Raw genomic sequence first — 22,217 nt, forward strand, 5'->3', positions numbered from 1 at the left:
CTCGTGATGTCACTGACTTAGGAGAAGTCCCATCACCTTACGGGGTTAATAAAGGTTGTCCTGTGGTATCTCTCACCGCAATGATGGTGCACAATTCCTGCTCTACTTATGCCGAATTATAAGTGCCGTTCCCCTTCTACTACCTATAGTTATTGCTAAATGTTGCATTTCTAAGTTGATACGGTTTTATACAATTACCCATGTGCGCCGGGCACTGAATCCCAGGACGGGGAGTTTGACTGCAGAATACAAGATTCTCCCATGAGGAATACCCTGATGGTGGTTGGGGTGCCCTTGGTGGTCTGGTGCAGGATGAAATAGTCAGGACACACTGTTAACTTTGCAAAATTCATGATGCAGAGGACGTCAATCTTCTAAACAGTTTGCAGAACGTATCCGATAAAGGAGGTGCAGTTACTTAAGGCCTCTGGGTTGGAGCAGGAAGGCAGGAGAGGACCTCCTAGAACCAGCATGTCTTATAGTTTCTTGCATAAAATCGGATTTTCTTCCAAAGTTCCACAAACAACCTAAGTGTCATGGTTGCGTTCCAGGAGCAAAAATGAGCAAAATTGGAATCCGGCTGCTAAAATAGAACAGTAGAGTCCAGCACTCCATTGCATCGCCTTCACCAGCAACAGCCTCAAGGCCAGATAGACTTTGCTCAATTGGGGGGTCCAAGTTATCATCGCGAGACACTGTACGGGAAATAAACGCAGCGCTATCTGAAAACAAAACCAGGGCAGATCTGTAACAGGACCATAAATGTCATCAGATACAGAATCAGGAGACAAAACAGATCCACAATACAAAACCAAGGCTCAGTTCTGAGCGGTAACGTCAAAGGGAGAATCAGCAGACAAACGGACAACCAGAATACACACAATCTGGATTCAGAGCCAAACTAGGGAACTATAATAGCAGGCCCCCTGGGTCAGGAGGGAAGGGTCTTCTATGTCTCCTCAGCTGCTAACTGGACAAGCCCAGAAGCTTCTCAGGTCAACAAGGTAACCTTAAAAGGACAGCAGCTGAATTGACAAGGCTGCTTGACCCACCCCAAATCTCATAAAGACCTAGTCATGGCTATGAGGTCCTGTGAAGATTCTCCTTGCAATGGCTTTAGTTATCTATCTCCCACTATTAGTTTATCCTTCTATCCTGCTGGAATGGGAAGTTGAGTGGAGATCTCCTCTGTCCTGGTCCAGCCCTTGTGGTCCGGGGCCAGAATCAGCGCTCAGTGCAAAGTTTACAGATATCGGACACTACACAAAGACCTATATAGCTAATAATACCACCATACAGTAACCATTGCAGTCAGACACTGAGTTTATATCAAAGCGTTACAGACTATACAAGAGGATACAGCGTAATGGACCAAACTGGCCACCCCTAAGGACAATATAGTCTATATGGCAATCTGGACCTTGTGTCGGGGAGTCGGCCAGGCTGCTACTTCTTGAAGTGTTCCTACGTGACACCAAAGGCAACAAGTCACCAGAAGAACCTGATGCCAACACTATAAAGCATGGCGGGGTAAATCCTACTAATATGTGAGAGTATGTGTGTTTGGATGTTTGTGTGTTTGGATGTTTGTTCCTCAATCAAGCAAAAACCGCTCAACCGATTTGGCTCAAATTTTCAACAAACATAGTTCCTAGGCAGGATTGAATGATAGGCGACTTTTCGTCACAATCGCAGACATATGTTTTTGCCAGGACCCCCACAAAACCACAACTCATACCACCAGCTCTGCAATCCCATACACTTTTTAGCATAACAAGCCACAAACTCCCTATTGCCCTCTCGGGCCTAGCTCCTAACCCCAGGCAGGGAAGGCCGGGGTTGTGGGGGTGGGTGCAAAGGGGGAAGGGGGGGGGGAAGGGGGGTTGGAAAGGGGACGCGATGACACCTAGACAAGTGAACGGATTTGGCTGAAATTGCGCACATACATACCTTGGGTCCCGGATTGAACGATAGGCTACATAGAATTCCCGTACACCACCGAGATTCACTCCCAGTGACCGGTGCTTTTCACTTTTGAATTTGCTGCAGGACCTGGGATGCTGTAGGACCTGGGGTGACGTCATCCCAGCCCCATCAGCAGCTCACCTGGATGGCTGCCGCTTCTCTATGTGGGCGGAGCTATCGGCCGGCGTCCACAAGAACATGGCGGCTCTCAGAGGTCCAGAGCGTCCTGAACCAGTGCCCGTACTCCGGGCGTACGCTGCCCTGCCTGTGTGGGCTTACCACAGGACCGCAGTGCTCTGCCGCGGCCGGACAGGGGGTCGCCTGCGCCGTGATCTGGAACACCGGTTCAGCCTGCTGTCCCGTGGTGGCTGCGGCCTCTACATGTCCGTCGGGGATGTCGCCGATGTCTGCTCAGGGCTATCTACATTCAGTCATTCAGCCGCAGGAGAAGGGTTGTGACGACAGGCGAGTTAGGGGACTTTGAGAAGGCAGAGGGGTGGGGTGTTGGAAGTGAGGAGGTTGCCGGTCCAGTGGGGGATGCGGGAATGGGGGGGCCTGGGCAGGTAAATCCGGGGGCCCCTGGAAGGGGGACGGGGACAGGGCCGCCACAGCGGCCACAGATGGAATGGGGGCACATGGCTTGCCGCGGAAGGGGGGGCCCTCATATGCACCCCTGTAACATCGGTGCACGGGGAGCCCGGGGTTTGGTGGGGTCGTGGGCACAGGTTGATGGGGGAAAGGTGACACAGGGTCTGGGGGGGGGGGGGGAAGGGGTCACTGGGTAGGTAAGACAGGGAAGGGGGCATGGGGTGGTGGGAAAAAGGGGGCATGGGGTAGGTAACATGGGGGAAGGGGGCATGGGGTTGGGGGGAAGGGGACACGGGGCTAGGGGGGAAAAGGGGCACGGGGTAGGAGAAAGAAGCGAACACATGAGGTAGTGGGTAGGAAAGAAAGGGGTTGGCAGGCGCCAGGGGGGAGATGAGGAAAAGGAGCCGCTGTGGACACAAGGCAAAGGAAGAAGCCTGCGCGGCACTACAGGTGGGTCACGCGGGGGGTCAGGGTTCCACGGATGAAGTTGTGGGTACTGCTAGTGTTCTATATAAAAGGGGCTTCCGAGTTCCCTTCTATTGGTATTGAGTTTGTATCCAGATGTACCGGAAAGTAAACACTCTTCCCCTGAGCTGCCCTCGCTTGCTCACAAGATTGTATATATCACGAAATGTTGTGCGCCTGATACAGCTGCTCGAAACAGGAAGGAAGCGGCGTTGGCGACTGATGTGGGCACTAGCTGGCGAGTCACACGCGTCGCGTGAAAATAAAAATATACAAAAACACAAAAGTCAGCAAAATGTAGCTGATAAAAGCCAAAGCCGAGAGCGAGGAAAAGGGAAACCCAAGAATGGTGAGAGAAAGTGGTGAGCGTGGCGGCTGGCGTGGGACGGGGGGGCTCACCATAGAGATACAGGACGGGGGGACGCAAATTATATACAGGAGGGGGCTCGCTATGTATATACAAGAGGAGGACGAGGCTTAGAATGTATATTCAGGAGGGGAAAGGAGGAATGCAATGTATATACTGGGGAGCCCAATATATAGACGGGGGAGGGGACGCGTCTCGTATACAGCTGTGTCATAAGCGGACGTGCGTAGAATGTTTAGAAATCCTCCGACTGATTCTACGACACAACATGACGGGAAAGTCACATAGCCAGTGAGACCTGCTCGTATATGGCGAGGTCTCCACCTGTAAGTCCATTTATGTCTCAGAATTCTTCTGGTTCTAGACACAAGTAGACGGATTTGGTAGATTTGTTCCTTGGTTGTTGGTTTTGGAGCTGGAACAGTAAATGATCTTAGAACAAAAGTGTTTGTAGGAGTTTCTAGGAGTGGAAAATAGATCTGTCCCCCCAACCCCAGGAACAGCGCCATCCTTGTCCACAGGCTTCATCTAGTATTGCAACTTGTTCCAATTTAAAGGGAGTGTGTGAACCCACCGTGTCACCCCAGCCCTGAAGATGAATAGGTGAGTGTCACCTGAATCAGGCAGTGTTTGCTCCTTGTGAGACACTGCCTCCAATACTACTAAGATATTGTGTCGCTGTCTTAGTCAATATATAAATGAACTCTTTGGATATAGACAAAAATGGCAATATCTCTGCAATAGAGGCTCATATTCACCGATAACCTATCTATCTGCAGGGTGGGGGTGATATGCTGGGTCTGGTGACAGTAACCTATCTATCTGCAGGGTGGGGGTGATATGCTGGCTCTGGTGACAGTAACCTATCTATCTGCAGGGCTGGGGTGATATGCTGGTTCTGGTGACAGTAACCTATCTATCTGCAGGGCTGGGGTGATATGCTGGGTCTGGTGACAGTAACCTATCTATCTGCAGGGCTGGAGTGATATGCTGGGTCTGGTGACAGTAACCTATCTATCTGCAGGGTTGGGGTGATATGGTATTACTGGTGACAGTAACCTATCTATCTGCAGGGCTGGGGTGATATGCTGGGTCTGGTGACAGTAACCTATCTATCTGCAGGGCTGGGGTGATATGCTGGGTCTGGTGACAGTAACCTATCTATCTGCAGGGCGGGGTGATATGCTGGTTCTGGTGACAGTAACCTATCTATCTGCAGGGCTGGGGTGATATGCTGGGTCTGGTGACAGTAACCTATCTATCTGCAGGGCTGGGGTGATATGCTGGTTCTGGTGACAGTAACCTATCTATCTGCAGGGCTGGGGTGATATGCTGGTTCTGGTGACAGTAACCTATCTATCTGCAGGACTGGGGTGATATGCTGGTTCTGGTGACAGTAACCTATCTATCTGCAGGGCTGGGGTGATATGCTGGGTCTGGTGACAGTAACCTATCTATCTGCAGGACTGGGGTGATATGCTGGTTCTGGTGACAGTAACCTATCTATCTGCAGGGCTGGGGTGATATGCTGGTTCTGGTGACAGTAACCTATCTATCTGCAGGCTGGGGTGATATGCTGGGTCTGGTGACAGTAACCTATCTATCTGCAGGGCTGTTGTGATATACTGGGGTCTGGTTACAGTAACCTATCTACCTTGATCTTTCTTTCCTCTCTACAGCTCATTTAGGACCACAAGAAGAGACGAGTGACTCACAAACCAGGTTTACATTCTTTACTATACATTGTTGTTCTATTATAAGCTCCACATGTTACTGTCAGTATTTTCCTCTGCACCCCCTTTGTTACACCCCCACAGTTAGGAGTACCCCCATCATACAGCGGGAAGAGGGGGGGGGGGTCTGGTAGATTCAGTTCCACCTTGTGGCCTCCTCCCTATATAGTCCCTGCAGCATCAGAGGCTGCCTGATCAGGGGGGTGTGGAATAAGGGACCCCCATTTTAGAGATTGGTGCGGGTCCCAGGTTCCTGTGGCTGTGCCACATATGATCTAGGATCGGAATATCCCTTTAAGTCTCGGGACTGATTTGGTGACTTCTTCCCCTCCAGCTGCGATGCGTTGCCAGTACGGGCTGACCCTGGTCACGGGGCTGATAGAATGCATTGGCTTTGCCGGGGTCACCTTCGGGTGGACGTCCCTGGTGTTTGTGCTGAAGATGGAGAATTACTTCGATGATCTGTGTCCGGACTCGGGGAATGTGACGACCAATAGCACGGCCGGTAAGTAAAGGAGACGGAACTATATGGAGAGGGTGCACAGTCTGTCCAGGGGATCTGTCAGCAGTACAAAGGGAGTCTATCAGCAGAATATAGGGAGTCAGCAGAACATAGAGAGTCTGTCATCAGTACATAGGGAGTCTGTCTGCAGAATATATGGAGTCTGGCAGCAGTACAAAGGGAGTCTATCAGTAAAACATAGGGAGTCAGCAGAACATAGAGAATCTGTCAGCAGAATATAAGGAGTCTCTTCAGAATATAGGGAGTCGGTCAGCAGAAGATAGGAGGTCTGTCAGCAGACTACACCATATCAATCATGCAGATAGGTTAGAGCCACCAGCCACCTCGCTGTCTCCATTGCTGAGATGTCGCTATTTTTGTCAATATTTAAATGAGCTCTTCCAATAATCAGAGTGCTGCCGCTTATCTCTGTTGTGCAATCGGAACTCCCTCATTGCTCCAAAGGGCCTATTTGCATCTTGACAAAACCAGTGACATTTTGGCAAGAGGTAAACACTGTTTGATTCCGATGATCCTAACCTATCTATCTGCGGAGCTGAGATGTTATGCTGGGTCCTGGTGAGACACTCCCTTTAAGAGGCTGATAAGTAAGGCATTGTCCTGGGCCTTTGTTTCTTAGGGGGTCACAAAGCCAAGGAACAAACTAAAGTTTATGGCGGTATGATTTGTGAGTAGTGTTGCAGTAATACTTTGTGAAAGGCACTACAGTATATGGCAGTATTATGTTGGCACTATATGGTGGTATTATTTGGGCACTATATGGCGGTATTATTTAGGCACTATATGGCGGTATTATTTGGGCACTATATGGCGGTATTATTTGGGCACTATATGGTGGTATTATTTGGGCACTATATGGCAGTATTATGTTGGCACTATATAGTGGTATTATTTGGGCACTATATGGCAGTATTATTTAGGCACTATATGGCGGTATTATTTGGGCACTATATGGCGGTATTATTTGGGCACTATATGGTGGTATTATTTGGGCACTATATGGCAGTATTATTTAGGCACTATATGGCAGTATTATGTTGGCACTATATAGTGGTATTATTTGGGCACTATATGGCAGTATTATTTGAGCACTATATGGCGGTATTATTTGGGCACTATATGGCGGTATTATTTGGGCACTATATGGTGGTATTATTTGGGCACCATATGGCGGTATTATTTGGGCACTATATGGTGGTATTATTTGGGCACTATATGGCAGTATTATTTAGGCACTATATGGCAGTATTATGTTGGCACTATATAGTGGTATTATTTGGGCACTATATGGCAGTATTATTTAGGCACTATATGGCGGTATTATTTGGGCACTATATGGCGGTATTATTTGGGCACTATATGGCAGTATTATTTGGGCACTATATGGCAGTATTATTTGAGCACTATATGGCGGCATTATTTGGGCACTATATGGCGGTATTATTTGGGCACTATATGGCGGTATTATTTGGGCACTATATGGCGGTATTATTTGGGCACTATATGGTGGTATTATTTGGGCACTATATGGCAGTATTATTTTGGCACTATATGGCAGTATTATTTGAGCACTATATGGCAGTATTATTTGAGTATATATGGCAGTATTATTTGAGCACTATATGGCAATATTTTTTGAGCACTATATGGCAGTATTATTTGAGCACTATATGGCAGTATTATTTTAGTACTATATGGTGGTAGTATTTGAGTACTATATGGTGGTATTATGTGGGCACCATACGGCAGCATTATTTGGGCACTATATGGCCCGATTATTTGGGCACAATATGGCGGTATTATTTTAGCACTATATGGCGGTATTATTTGGGCACTATATGGCGGTATTATTTGGGCGCTATATGGCAGTATTATTTGGGCACTATATGGCGGTATTATTTGGGCACTATATGGTGGTATTATTTGGGCACTATATGGCAGTATTATTTGGGCACTATATGATAGTATTATTTGGGCACTATATGGCGGCATTATTTGGGCACTATATGGCGGTATTATTTGGGCACTATATGGCGGTATTATTTAGGCACTATATGGCGGTATTATTTGGGCACTATATGGCGGTATTATTTGGGCACTATATGGTGGTATTATTTGGGCACTATATGGCAGTATTATTTTGGCACTATATGGCAGTATTATTTGAGCACTATATGGCAGTATTATTTGAGCACTGAGGACAGGAGGGGGTTAATGAGCCCACTAATCTTTGCCCCCTCCTATTATAGCAGGCCAGGCTCGGACTCTGCTATACAAGACCAGTATTCACCCCGCTGTCCTCTATATAGACGGACGTAAAGCATCAGATTCCTATCAGCGTGGCGACATATTCCCCGTCACGTATCTCAGCGCTATAATACACATACCAATCTCACAAAAGGTAAAATAGAATAAAAATCCTTGCCGACCCGTCGCAGATTCAGCGCAGCCGCACCTCAGGACCTCGGACCTTGGCTTTATACATCTCTGCGGTTTTCTAGGTTGCCCTTCTCAGGACGAGCGCTTCTCCCTCGTCTTTACGGTGGCAGCCTTCATGAACAGCGCCATGACCTTCCCAGGCGGTTATATATTTGATCGATTCGGGACGGCGGTGACAAGATTTATGGCCATGTAAGTGAGAACGCGATGACTTCCCTCCATTTTCTCCTGGATGGACGGTGTGTAGCCTTGGTTAATAAGATGACAGCGTATATACGGTATATATGTTTGACATTGTCTTTTCTTCTCCTTTAGTTGTCAATATACAACCGCCACGCTCCTCATAGCGTTCTCTACCGCAGGTAGGTCCTTGGTATTGTAGCGCTATTAGTTATTTGGTGTTGTATCTCACGTTGTGTCAGCGGCCCCATATCATGCGCTGTTTATAGACTACTGTCTCCATATGTGGGTGTCCGACCCCGCTCCGGCGCCAGGTCTCGGATGCCGCCACCCCCCCCCCATCCCCCATATCTGTGCCCTGGTTGTTATGTCATTGAGTCACGCGTTTCGGATGGATCCTTGTGGTTCTCGCTGCTGTCTCCCGACGTAACCTCATTGGCTTTCACTTCCCCATTCTCTACAATTGAAAGTGGGATAAAAATATTCCTTGGCCACAAAAACACAGAAGACGTCGCCACACGGCCCCTTAAAGGGGCAGCGAGATCTGAATGTACCGCAACATATTCCACAATATCCTCGGCTGGCGATATTATATTATGATGTCATTCACCGATTTATGTGTTCCTCTTACAGATACGGCCGTGCTGATATTTCCGGCTCTCACCTTGCTGGCCATGGGTGGAATCCTCCTGATTTTGACCAATATGCAGGTCAGTTTTCTTATATCGTGGCCATTGGGAAGAGCCGGCATAAGCCACGCCGACTAACGGGACTTGTAACACTAGACTGGGCCAGGATCAGGCACTGTGATAAATCTGGTGTAGTAGAAGGCGGTCTAGACTACGTTGTATACCGTATTAGTGAATCTACCCGTTATTGGCAGTCACTAGTATGTACAGTACTAGAAGTGATACAACGTTCTCCTATTCGCACAGGTGGGGAATTTGTTTGGCGCGCAGCGCTCCACGATAATAACGCTCTACAACGGCGCCTTTGACTCTTCCTCAGTCATCTTTCTAGTTGTGAAGGTAAGAGACGTAACGGTGTGGAATGATATTCTTATAAAATCAATGTTCTACTATATAATCATAAGAAGTACATAAATAATACCGTCATACTGTGCACAAAACTGAGCCGGCTATACAGTACACATAAAGAATGTCCTGATATGGTGTAAATAAGTACCAGATACAATGTGTCCATACTGTACGTACATATTGTATTACTATAAACTATATATACAACTAATATCGCCACATTCTATAGACAGAAATTATACCGACATATACTGCACACACAAGTAAGACCATCATATATTGTACACACAAGAACACCATATACCATACACATAAGACCACCATATACTGCACACACAAGACCACCATATACCGTACACATAAGACCACCATATACTGCACACACAAGGCCACCATATACCGTACACCCGTGTAAGACCACCATATACCGTACACATAAGACCACCATATACTGCGCACACAAGACCACCATATACCGTACACATAAGACCACCATAGACTGCGCACACAAGACCACCATATACCGTACACATAAGACCACCATATACTGCACACACAAGGCCACCATATACCGTACACCCGTGTAAGACCACCATATACCGTACACATAAGACCACCATATACTGCGCACACAAGACCACCATATACCGTACACATAAGACCACCATATACTGCACACACAAGACCACCATATACCATACACATAAGACCACCATAGACTGCGCACACAAGACCACCATATACCGTACACATAAGACCACCATATACTGCACACACAAGGCCACCATATACCGTACATCCGTGTAAGACCACCATATACCATACACATAAGACCACCATAGACTGCGCACACAAGACCACCATATACCGTACACATAAGACCACCATATACTGCACACACAAGGCCACCATATACTGCACACATAAGACCACCATATACCGTACACCCATGTAAGACTACCATATACTGCGCACACAAGGCCACCATATACCGTACACATAAGACCACCATATACTGCACACACAAGGCCGCCATATACCGTACATCCGTGTAAGACCACCATATACCGTACACATAAGACCACCATAGACTGCGCACACAAGACCACCATATACCGTACACATAAGACCACCATATACTGCACACACAAGACCACCATATACCGTACACATAAGACCACCATATACTGTACACATAAGACCACCATATACTGCACACACAAGACCACCATATACCGCACACCCGTGTAAGACCACCATGTACTGTACACACAAGACCACCATATACCGTACACCCGTGTAAGACCACCATATACTGCGCACAGTCTTGTAGTCCTTGAATAGAAGAGACTATAATAGTCCGGTCAGACGACACAGGGTTAGTTTGTAGTCTGTTACAATGGAGATGGTTGTATTTGTCTTCCTGGGGATCAGTCAGCGGGTATTTTGGCCGCCATATCATGTCTTGTCTTCTCCTAGATCCTCTACCAGAATGGGATTTCTCTGCAGAACTTGTTTCTCTTCATATCGGTCTGTAGTATTCTCCACATTTTAAGGACAATGTTCTTGATGCCAAGGACTCACATCCCTTTCCCAGTCCCCGAAGGCTACACCTATGGGTACGTACATCATTGGATTAGGACACGTTCTCTCCTCTCCAGGTGGTTCAGTGGTGAAGAGCTTCAGTATGGCACCATAAAGTCTATAGGAGTCCGGTGCTGTATGGAGGGACCATATGGCGGCACTGTCTATATCCCTGTGGTATGACCAGACATATGTGGAGTCCCTATAGAGCTGAGTATCCTGGAGAACAGGCAGATACACACAGAGGTCCAAGTTTTGGGATGTCCAAGACATATGGACTAGACAATGGGGCAAAGTCCACCGCACATGAACAACCACCAAGGAAACCATGTGTGTTGTGCACCAGGGCTCAGTAGGGGCGAGGTCTGGACTATTTCTAGGACAGACTCAATGTAATGACTTACTTTTTTATTCTCCTAAGTCTGAAGTGCGGAGAACTTGGTCAGAAGACGTCCAAGTCACTAAATCCTTCATCGGGACGAAATGATGGACAGAAAACAACAAAAGCGTCTTCAAAGTCTCTGGAGAATGAAGGTCAGTGTCCTGAGGAACTGTAGACACATCCATCTCATCACAGACACTGCTGGGTACCCTCGTACAACATAAGGGACGTTATGGTGACCCTCGTACAACATAAGGGACGTTATAGTGACCTCGTACAACATAAGGGACGTTATGGTGACCCTCGTACAACATAAGGGACGTTATAGTGACCTCGTACATCATAAGGGACGTTATAGTGACCCTCGTACAATATAAGGGACGTTATAGTGACCCTCGTACAACATAAGGGACGTTATAGTGACCTCGTACAACATAAGGGACGTTATAGTGACCTCGTACAACATAAGGGACGTTATAGTGACCCTCGTACAACATAAGGGACGTTATAGTGACCTCGTACAACATAAGGGACGTTATAGTGACCCTCGTACAACATAAGGGACGTTATAGTGACCTCGTACATCATAAGGGACGTTATAGTGACCCTCGTACAACATACAGGATGTTATAGTGACCCTCGTACAACATAAGGGACGTTATAGTGACCCTGGTACAACATAAGGGACGTTATAGTGACCTCGTATAACATACGGGATGTTATAGTGACCCTCGTACAACATAAGGGACGTTATAGTGACCCTCGTACAACATACGGGATGTTATAGTGACCCTCGTACAACATAAGGGACGTTATAGTGACCTCGTACAACATAAGGGACGTTATAGTGACCTCGTACAACATAAGGGACGTTATAGTGACCTCGTACAACATAAGGGACGTTATAGTGACCCTCGTACAACATAAGGGACGTTATAGTGACCCTCGTATAACATAAGGGACGTTATAGTGACCCTCGTACAACATAAGGGACGTTATAGTGACCTCGTACAACATAAGGGATGTTATAGTGACCTCGTACAACATAAGGGACGTTATAGTGACCTCGTACAACATAAGGGACGTTATAGTGACCTCGTACAACATAAGGGACGTTATAGTGACCTCGTACAACATAAGGGACGTTATAGTGACCCTCGTACAACATAAGGGACGTTATAGTGACCCTCGTACAACATAAGGGACGTTATAGTGACCCTCGTACAACATAAGGGACGTTATAGTGACCCTCGTACAACATAAGGGACGTTATAGTGACCTCGTACAACATAAGGGACGTTATAGTGACCCTCGTACAACATAAGGGACGTTATAGTGACTCTTGTACAACATAAGGGACGTTATAGTGACCTCGTATAACATAAGGGACGTTATAGTGACCCTTGTACAACATAAGGGACGTTATAGTGACCTCGTACAACATAAGGGACGTTATAGTGACCTCGTACAACATAAGGGACGTTATACTGACCCTCGTACAACATAAGGGACGTTATAGTGACCTCGTACAACATAAGGGACGTTATAGTGACCTCGTACAACATAAGGGACGTTATAGTGACCTCGTACAACATAAGGGACGTTATAGTGACCTCGTACATCATAAGGGACGTTATAGTGACCCTCGTACAACATAAGGGACGTTATAGTGACCCTCGTACAACATAAGGGACGTTATAGTGACCTCGTACAACATAAGGGACGTTATAGTGACCTCGTACAACATAAGGGACGTTATAGTGACCCTCGTACAACATAAGGGACGTTATAGTGACCCTCGTACAACATAAGGGACGTTATAGTGACCCTCGTACAACATACGGGACGTTATAGTGACCCTCGTACAACATACGGGACGTTATAGTGACCTCGTATAACATAAGGGACGTTATAGTGACCCTCGTACAACATAAGGGACGTTATAGTGACCCTCGTACATCATAAGGGACGTTATAGTGACCTCGTACAACATAAGGGACGTTATAGTGACCTCGTACAACATAAGGGACGTTATAGTGACCCTCGTACAACATAAGGGACGTTATAGTGACCCTCGTACAACATAAGGGACGTTATAGTGACCTCGTACAACATAAGGGACGTTATAGTGACCCTCGTACAATATAAGGGACGTCATAGTGACCCTCGTACAACATACGGGACGTTATAGTGACCTCGTATAACATAAGGGACGTTATAGTGACCCTCGTACAACATAAGGGACGTTATAGTGACCCTCGTACATCATAAGGGACGTTATAGTGACCTCGTACAACATAAGGGACGTTATAGTGACCCTCGTACAACATAAGGGACGTTATAGTGACCCTGGTACAACATAAGGGACGTTATAGTGACCCTCGTACAACATAAGGGATGTTATAGTGACCTCGTACAACATAAGGGACGTTATAGTGACCCTCGTACAACATAAGGGACGTTATAGTGACCCTCATACAACATAAGGGACGTTATAGTGACCTCGTACAACATAAGGGACGTTATAGTGATCCTCGTACAACATAAGGGACGTTATAGTGACCTCGTACAACATAAGGGACGTTATTGTGATCCTCGTACAACATAAGGGACGTTATAGTGACCCTCGTACAACATAAGGGACGTTATAGTGACCCTCGTACAACATAAGGGACGTTATAGTGACCCTCGTACAACATAAGGGACGTTATAGTGACCCTCGTACAATATACGGGACGTTATAGTGACCCTCGTACAACATAAGGGACGTTATAGTGACCCTCGTACAACATAAGGGACGTTATAGTGACCTCGTATAACATAAGGGACGTTATAGTGACCTCGTATAACATAAGGGACGTTATAGTGACCTCGTACAACATAAGGGACGTTATAGTGACCCTCGTACAACATAAGGGACGTTATAGTGACCCTCGTACAACATAAGGGACGTTATAGTGACCCTCGTACAATATACGGGACGTTATAGTGACCCTCGTACATCATAAGGGACGTTATAGTGACCTCGTACAACATAAGGGACGTTATGGTGACCCTCGTACAACATAAGGGACGTTATAGTGACCCTCGTACAACATAAGGGACGTTATAGTGACCCTCGTACAACATACGGGACGTTATAGTGACCTCGTACAACATAAGGGACGTTATAGTGACCCTCGTACATCATAAAGGACGTTATAGTGACCTCGTACAACATAAGGGACGTTATGGTGACCCTCGTACAACATAAGGGACGTTATAGTGACCCTCGTACAACATAAGGGACGTTATAGTGACCCTCGTACATCATAAGGGACGTTATAGTGACCTCGTACAACATAAGGGACGTTATAGTGACCCTCGTACAACATAAGGGACGTTATGGTGACCCTCGTACAACATAAGGGACGTTATGGTGACCCTCGTACAACATAAGGGACGTTATAGTGACCCTCGTACAACATAAGGGACGTTATAGTGACCTCGTACAACATAAGGGACGTTATAGTGACCCTCGTACAACATAAGGGACGTTATAGTGACCCTCGTACAACATAAGGGACGTTATAGTGACCCTCGTACAACATAAGGGACGTTATGGTGACCCTCGTACAACATAAGGGACGTTATGGTGACCCTCGTACAACATAAGGGACGTTATGGTGACCCTCGTACAACATAAGGGACGTTATAGTGACCTCGTACAACATAAGGGACGTTATAGTGACCTCGTACAACATAAGGGACGTTATAGTGACCCTCGTACAACATAAGGGACGTTATAGTGACCCTCGTACAACATAAGGGACGTTATAGTGACCTCGTACAACATAAGGGACGTTATAGTGACCTCGTACAACATAAGGGACGTTATAGTGACCCTCGTACAACATAAGGGACGTTATAGTGACCCTTGTACAACATAAGGGACGTTATAGTGACCCTCGTACAACATACGGGACGTTATAGTGACCCTCGTACAACATACGGGACGTTATAGTGACCTCGTATAACATAAGGGACGTTATAGTGACCCTCGTACAACATAAGGGACGTTATAGTGACCCTCGTACATCATAAGGGACGTTATAGTGACCTCGTACAACATAAGGGACGTTATAGTGACCTCGTACAACATAAGGGACGTTATAGTGACCCTCGTACAACATAAGGGACGTTATAGTGACCCTCGTACAACATAAGGGACGTTATAGTGACCTCGTACAACATAAGGGACGTTATAGTGACCTCGTACAACATAAGGGACGTTATAGTGACCCTCGTACAATATAAGGGACGTCATAGTGACCCTCGTACAACATACGGGACGTTATAGTGACCTCGTATAACATAAGGGACGTTATAGTGACCCTCGTACAACATAAGGGACGTTATAGTGACCCTCGTACATCATAAGGGACGTTATAGTGACCTCGTACAACATAAGGGACGTTATAGTGACCTTCGTACAACATAAGGGACGTTATAGTGACCCTGGTACAACATAAGGGACGTTATAGTGACCCTCGTACAACATAAGGGATGTTATAGTGACCTCGTACAACATAAGGGACGTTATAGTGACCCTCGTACAACATAAGGGACGTTATAGTGACCCTCGTACAACATAAGGGACGTTATAGTGACCTCGTACAACATAAGGGACGTTATAGTGATCCTCGTACAACATAAGGGACGTTATAGTGACCTCGTACAACATAAGGGACGTTATTGTGATCCTCGTACAACATAAGGGACGTTATAGTGACCCTCGTACAACATAAGGGACGTTATAGTGACCCTCGTACAACATAAGGGACGTTATAGTGACCCTCGTACAACATAAGGGACGTTATAGTGACCCTCGTACAATATACGGGACGTTATAGTGACCCTCGTACAACATAAGGGACATTATAGTGACCCTCGTACAACATAAGGGACGTTATAGTGACCTCGTATAACATAAGGGACGTTATAGTGACCTCGTACAACATAAGGGACGTTATAGTGACCCTCGTACAACATAAGGGACGTTATAGTGACCCTCGTACAACATAAGGGACGTTATAGTGACCCTCGTACAATATACGGGACGTTATAGTGACCCTCGTACATCATAAGGGACGTTATAGTGACCTCGTACAACATAAGGGACGTTATGGTGACCCTCGTACAACATAAGGGACGTTATAGTGACCCTCGTACAACATAAGGGACGTTATAGTGACCCTCGTACAACATAAGGGACGTTATAGTGACCTCGTACAACATAAGGGACGTTATAGTGACCTCGTACAACATAAGGGACGTTATAGTGACCTCGTACAACATAAGGGACGTTATAGTGACCCTCGTACAACATAAGGGACGTTATAGTGACCCTCGTACAACATAAGGGACGTTATAGTGACCTCGTACAACATAAGGGACGTTATGGTGACCCTCGTACAACATAAGGGACGTTATAGTGACCCTCGTACAACATAAGGGACGTTATAGTGACCCTCGTACAACATAAGGGACGTTATAGTGACCTCGTACAACATAAGGGACGTTATAGTGACCTCGTACAACATAAGGGACGTTATAGTGACCCTCGTACAACATAAGGGACGTTATGGTGACCCTCGTACAACATAAGGGACGTTATGGTGACCCTCGTACAACATAAGGGACGTTATGGTGACCCTCGTACAACATAAGGGACGTTATAGTGACCTCGTACAACATAAGGGACGTTATAGTGACCTCGTACAACATAAGGGACGTTATAGTGACCCTCGTACAACATAAGGGACGTTATAGTGACCCTCGTACAACATAAGGGACGTTATAGTGACCTCGTACAACATAAGGGACGTTATAGTGACCTCGTACAACATAAGGGACGTTATAGTGACCCTCGTACAACATAAGGGACGTTATAGTGACCCTTGTACAACATAAGGGACGTTATAGTGACCCTCGTACAACATACGGGACGTTATAGTGACCCTCGTACAACATACGGGACGTTATAGTGACCTCGTATAACATAAGGGACGTTATAGTGACCCTCGTACAACATAAGGGACGTTATAGTGACCCTCGTACATCATAAGGGACGTTATAGTGACCTCGTACAACATAAGGGACGTTATAGTGACCTCGTACAACATAAGGGACGTTATAGTGACCCTCGTACAACATAAGGGACGTTATAGTGACCCTCGTACAACATAAGGGACGTTATAGTGACCTCGTACAACATAAGGGACGTTATAGTGACCTCGTACAACATAAGGGACGTTATAGTGACCCTCGTACAATATAAGGGACGTCATAGTGACCCTCGTACAACATACGGGACGTTATAGTGACCTCGTATAACATAAGGGACGTTATAGTGACCCTCGTACAACATAAGGGACGTTATAGTGACCCTCGTACATCATAAGGGACGTTATAGTGACCTCGTACAACATAAGGGACGTTATAGTGACCTTCGTACAACATAAGGGACGTTATAGTGACCCTGGTACAACATAAGGGACGTTATAGTGACCCTCGTACATCATAAGGGACGTTATAGTGACCTCGTACAACATAAGGGACGTTATAGTGACCCTCGTACAACATAAGGGACGTTATAGTGACCCTCGTACAACATAAGGGACGTTATAGTGACCCTCGTACAACATAAGGGATGTTATAGTGACCCTCTTACAACATAAGGGATGTTATAGTGACCCTCGTACAACATAAGGGACACCTCTGACCCTGCCGATCCTGGTGGGGCCCTCTGACCATCTGTGGAGAGGTCACCCCTTATACGTAGAGCTTCAGGAGATGCCCACTCATGGGTGGCTCTACCTCAGCTCAGGCGAGGGTGCGCTACCTGTCCTGGACTCTTTCGGGATTACAGAGGCCCAGCTCCATTTCCAGAGGGCCACATAGTAGCCGGCACTTTTTGCAGCCCTTGAGTGACAGAAACCGTCGCCCTCTAGAAGATCATCCCTAGAAGAGACATCTGAAGCCTGAACCTCGTGGCGTTTATACCGCACTGATCTGACACATCTTGTTTTCTCCCCGCAGACGGCGAGGTCTCGTTTCGGAGTTGCGCCTTATCATCACTTTTCATGTGGCATCTGATCTGGCTTTCCCTTATGCAGCTTCGGCATTATTTATTCATTGGGACCCTGAACCCCACCATCACCCACCTGAGTGGAGAAGACCCCGGCCTAGGTGTGTATTATACGGTACAGTATATAGGAATGGCGGCACTGAATGAACCGTATCACGTGTGTAGATACCGTATGTGATGGCCTCCATACATGTGGGAGTATGTGACGTGGTGTGGAGGTATATGACGTATGTATATAAGTGACGCGTGGCGGTATATAACATGTGTGACCATATAACAGGTGTTACGGTGACTAATTTCCCTATACATTCTTGCTTTCAGTGAGTAAGTTTACAAATGTCTTCGCCATATCGCAGTTTTGTGGGGTTTTGTGCGCCCCTTGGAATGGGCTCATCATGGACCGGCACAAGAGGAAACATAAAGGTAATGACCCCCAAATAATCGGAGAGATTATAGGGGTGTAGCTATAGGGAGATGGAGAGGTAGCAGTCACTACAGGACCTGGACCTTGAGGGGGCCCCTAGGATCCCTCCGGCACATAAAATATACCGCTATACTAGATGGCGCTAAGTAGGTAGGGGCTCCTTATAGATTTTGCATTGGCGGTCCCGGAGCGTCACGTTGCGCCTCTTATAGGGGGTGTAGCCCTGGTGCTATAAATGGCTTAAAGACTGAGCCCAGAGCAAGTTGTGGCCCTCAGAGACTTCGCACTGGGGCCATAAACAGCACATGACATTGAAAAGACCAAAACTAAACCTGAGGCCCAAAAATAATAAGACTCACTTTTGTGGGATCCCTCGAGGCGCCTGGTGCTCGTTGGGGGCTTCTTGGGTGATGTCGGTGACCCAGGAGGCCAGAAGAAGACCAAAGATGCCCAAGGAGAAGTCCTTGGACACCACAAGGGATCCCAGGAGAAGTGAGGGAAGGTGAGAATGACCCCTGGGGTCTCTACATGCTATACCCCCATAATATAATATCGATTTGTGGGTGGCAACCCCCCCCCCCAAATTTTGGAACAATTATAACAAACCTAGTTTGCTCATCTCTCAGTGGGATCCCTATTGTCATGGGTGAGGCCCCCTCGTTGATGGATAACCAGACGCGCCTATGGCATGAGCCGCGGTATCACCAGGTCTAGGAATGACCATGACCATGGCGGCCGCCTGCCCCCCCCTTGTCCTACCCATGGTCCTCGCTCTCGATGACAATGTCCGTATCACATGTCTCAGTCACAGACTCTCTGGACGACCTCCGCTCCTCCATCCTGTCTCTGGCCCTGACCGCCATCCAGTGCGTCCTCTTCTCTCTAGGTCTAGGCGGAGTCTTCTACCATGACCATGGCGGCCGCCTGCCCCCCCCCCTTGTCCTACCCATGGTCCTCGCTCTCGATGACAATGTCCGTATCACATGTCTCAGTCACAGACTCTCTGGACGACCTCCGCTCCTCCATCCTGTCTCTGGCCCTGACCGCCATCCAGTGCGTCCTCTTCTCTCTAGGTCTAGGCGGAGTCTTCTACCATGACCATGGCGGCCGCCTGCCCCCCCCCCTTGTCCTACCCATGGTCCTCGCTCTCGATGACAATGTCCGTATCACATGTCTCAGTCACAGACTCTCTGGACGACCTCCGCTCCTCCATCCTGTCTCTGGCCCTGACCGCCATCCAGTGCGTCCTCTTCTCTCTAGGTCTAGGCGGAGTCTTCTACCATGACCATGGCGGCCGCCTGCCCCCCCCCTTGTCCTACCCATGGTCCTCGCTCTCGATGACAATGTCCGTATCACATGTCTCAGTCACAGACTCTCTGGACGACCTCCGCTCCTCCATCCTGTCTCTGGCCCTGACCGCCATCCAGTGCGTCCTCTTCTCTCTAGGTCTAGGCGGAGTCTTCTACCATGACCATGGCGGCCGCCTGCCCCCCCCCCTTGTCCTACCCATGGTCCTCGCTCTCGATGACAATGTCCGTATCACATGTCTCAGTCACAGACTCTCTGGACGACCTCCGCTCCTCCATCCTGTCTCTGGCCCTGACCGCCATCCAGTGCGTCCTCTTCTCTCTAGGTCTAGGCGGAGTCTTCTACCATGACCATGGCGGCCGCCTGCCCCCCCCCTTGTCCTACCCATGGTCCTCGCTCTCGATGACAATGTCCGTATCACATGTCTCAGTCACAGACTCTCTGGACGACCTCCGCTCCTCCATCCTGTCTCTGGCCCTGACCGCCATCCAGTGCGTCCTCTTCTCTCTAGGTCTAGGCGGAGTCTTCTACCATGACCATGGCGGCCGCCTGCCCCCCCCCTTGTCCTACCCATGGTCCTCGCTCTCGATGACAATGTCCGTATCACATGTCTCAGTCACAGACTCTCTGGACGACCTCCGCTCCTCCATCCTGTCTCTGGCCCTGACCGCCATCCAGTGCGTCCTCTTCTCTCTCTGCGCCTCCATTGCCGAGCTCCCCGCCCTGTATCCGACGTTCATCCTCCAAGTACTGAACCGCTCCTTCTTGTACGGAGGAAACGCCGCCTTCCTGTCTATTGCGTGAGTAAGCGTTTGCGTTACATACGCTATATCCTTCGAGGTGCGGTGTAAGTAAGTGCCCCCTTCTTGTGGTGGTCTCCTGACACCGTCCCCCCTTTGTCTCGCAGGTTCCCGGCCCGGCACTTTGGGAAGTTGTACGGCCTGGTGATGTCTCTGTCCGCAGTCATCTCTCTATTGCAGTATCCCGCGTTTTATATCATCCGGGCGTATCTGCACGGCGACCCCTTCTATGTAAGTATACCGACACCGCAATGTCATCGCCACTCACCGATATCTCTCATATGACGGTATTTTTTTATGTGTTTTAGGTTAATGTCTCTCTGGTGATCCTGATGCTCTTGACGTTCGGTCACCCCATCAATGTGTTTCGGGTTTGGAGACGAAAGAAGAATCTAAGAGACGAGTCAGAAGTGTCGGCAGATCTTTAAGCGATTCCGTTGTATCCGTCACCTCAATGCGAAACAGCTGGGGAAGGGTTAACTGGTTATAGGTGGCCTGTCCTTAGGGTAAGTCAGCAATATCAGATCGCTGGGGTCTGACACCCAGCACCGCCGCCGATCAGCTGTTCTTAATAGAATCTCTGTACATTGTGCTGGTTAGTGGAGGTGCCACCGATCTGATATTGATGACCGCCATCAATGTCCAGTCAAGTATCGTCTATTGTCACCTTTATATTTCAACCAGACTTTAATACGAAGCTTCATTGCATTGTGTCCTGCACTGACAAGAGGGGCGCTAGAGAAGATGCTTTTACTGTACGGTACATCTGTCACCTTTAGTGTTTTTTAAAGGGATTGTCCAAGATAGTATGGTCACGGCCTATCCTTAGGATTGGTAAGGGTCTGTCACCCAGCACTGCCGCTGATCAGATCCAACCAATCTGACACTGGTGACCTATCCTAAGGATCCAGTCTCGGAGAACCCCTTTAATGCCAAGGATCGTCTATTCTCACCTTTATATTTCAACAAGACTTTAATACGAAACTTCATGGCATTGTGTCTGCGCCTGCACTGACCAGAAGGGCTCTAGAGAAGATTCTATTCGTGTAGATATCCAGTATGACCCTGGCTGGATAGGCCGGCCTGTGACGTCCAGTCGTGTACTATTAGGATGGATTTTGTATTCTGCTTTTATATTGTATATTTTTGTCTGATCTGTACAATTCCCGATATTTTGGGTAGATTTTCTTATATTAAACTTATAAAAAAATGGCGCCAAATGTGAGAGAGCCGCGACTGCAAACAAATGGAGCAGTGTTCAGACTACTCCATACTATAAAAGAAGGAGCCGAC

The 22,217-nt window shown here is 47.5% G+C and overlaps 1 protein-coding gene across 1 annotated transcript; it reads left to right on the plus strand.

Moving 5' to 3' along the window:
- Positions 1 to 5,449: 5,449 nt before the first annotated feature.
- On the plus strand, positions 5,450 to 21,422 carry SLC43A3 (solute carrier family 43 member 3). Its single transcript, XM_075288056.1, has 12 exons — positions 5,450 to 5,623; positions 8,143 to 8,272; positions 8,396 to 8,442; positions 8,894 to 8,970; positions 9,196 to 9,288; positions 10,777 to 10,916; positions 11,303 to 11,415; positions 18,344 to 18,493; positions 18,714 to 18,815; positions 20,741 to 20,924; positions 21,032 to 21,155; positions 21,233 to 21,422. The coding sequence occupies exons 1-12, from the start codon at positions 5,458 to 5,460 to the stop codon at positions 21,350 to 21,352; spliced, it is 1,446 nt and encodes a 481-aa protein (XP_075144157.1). The 5' UTR covers positions 5,450 to 5,457; the 3' UTR covers positions 21,353 to 21,422.
- Positions 21,423 to 22,217: the final 795 nt, after the last annotated feature.

The sequence above is a fragment of the Leptodactylus fuscus genome, chromosome 10, assembly GCF_031893055.1.
Source record: "Leptodactylus fuscus isolate aLepFus1 chromosome 10, aLepFus1.hap2, whole genome shotgun sequence".
Classification (NCBI taxonomy): domain Eukaryota; kingdom Metazoa; phylum Chordata; class Amphibia; order Anura; family Leptodactylidae; genus Leptodactylus; species Leptodactylus fuscus.

Coding starts and splice junctions, on each gene's coding strand:
- SLC43A3 (XM_075288056.1), top strand. CDS start 5,458: ATGCGTTGCCAGTACGGGCTGACCCTGGTCACGGGGCTGATAGAATGC. Junction 8,273..8,395: donor GTGACAAGATTTATGGCCAT/GTAAGTGAGAAC, acceptor CTTCTCCTTTAG/TTGTCAATATACAACCGCCA. Junction 8,971..9,195: donor TGATTTTGACCAATATGCAG/GTCAGTTTTCTT, acceptor CTATTCGCACAG/GTGGGGAATTTGTTTGGCGC.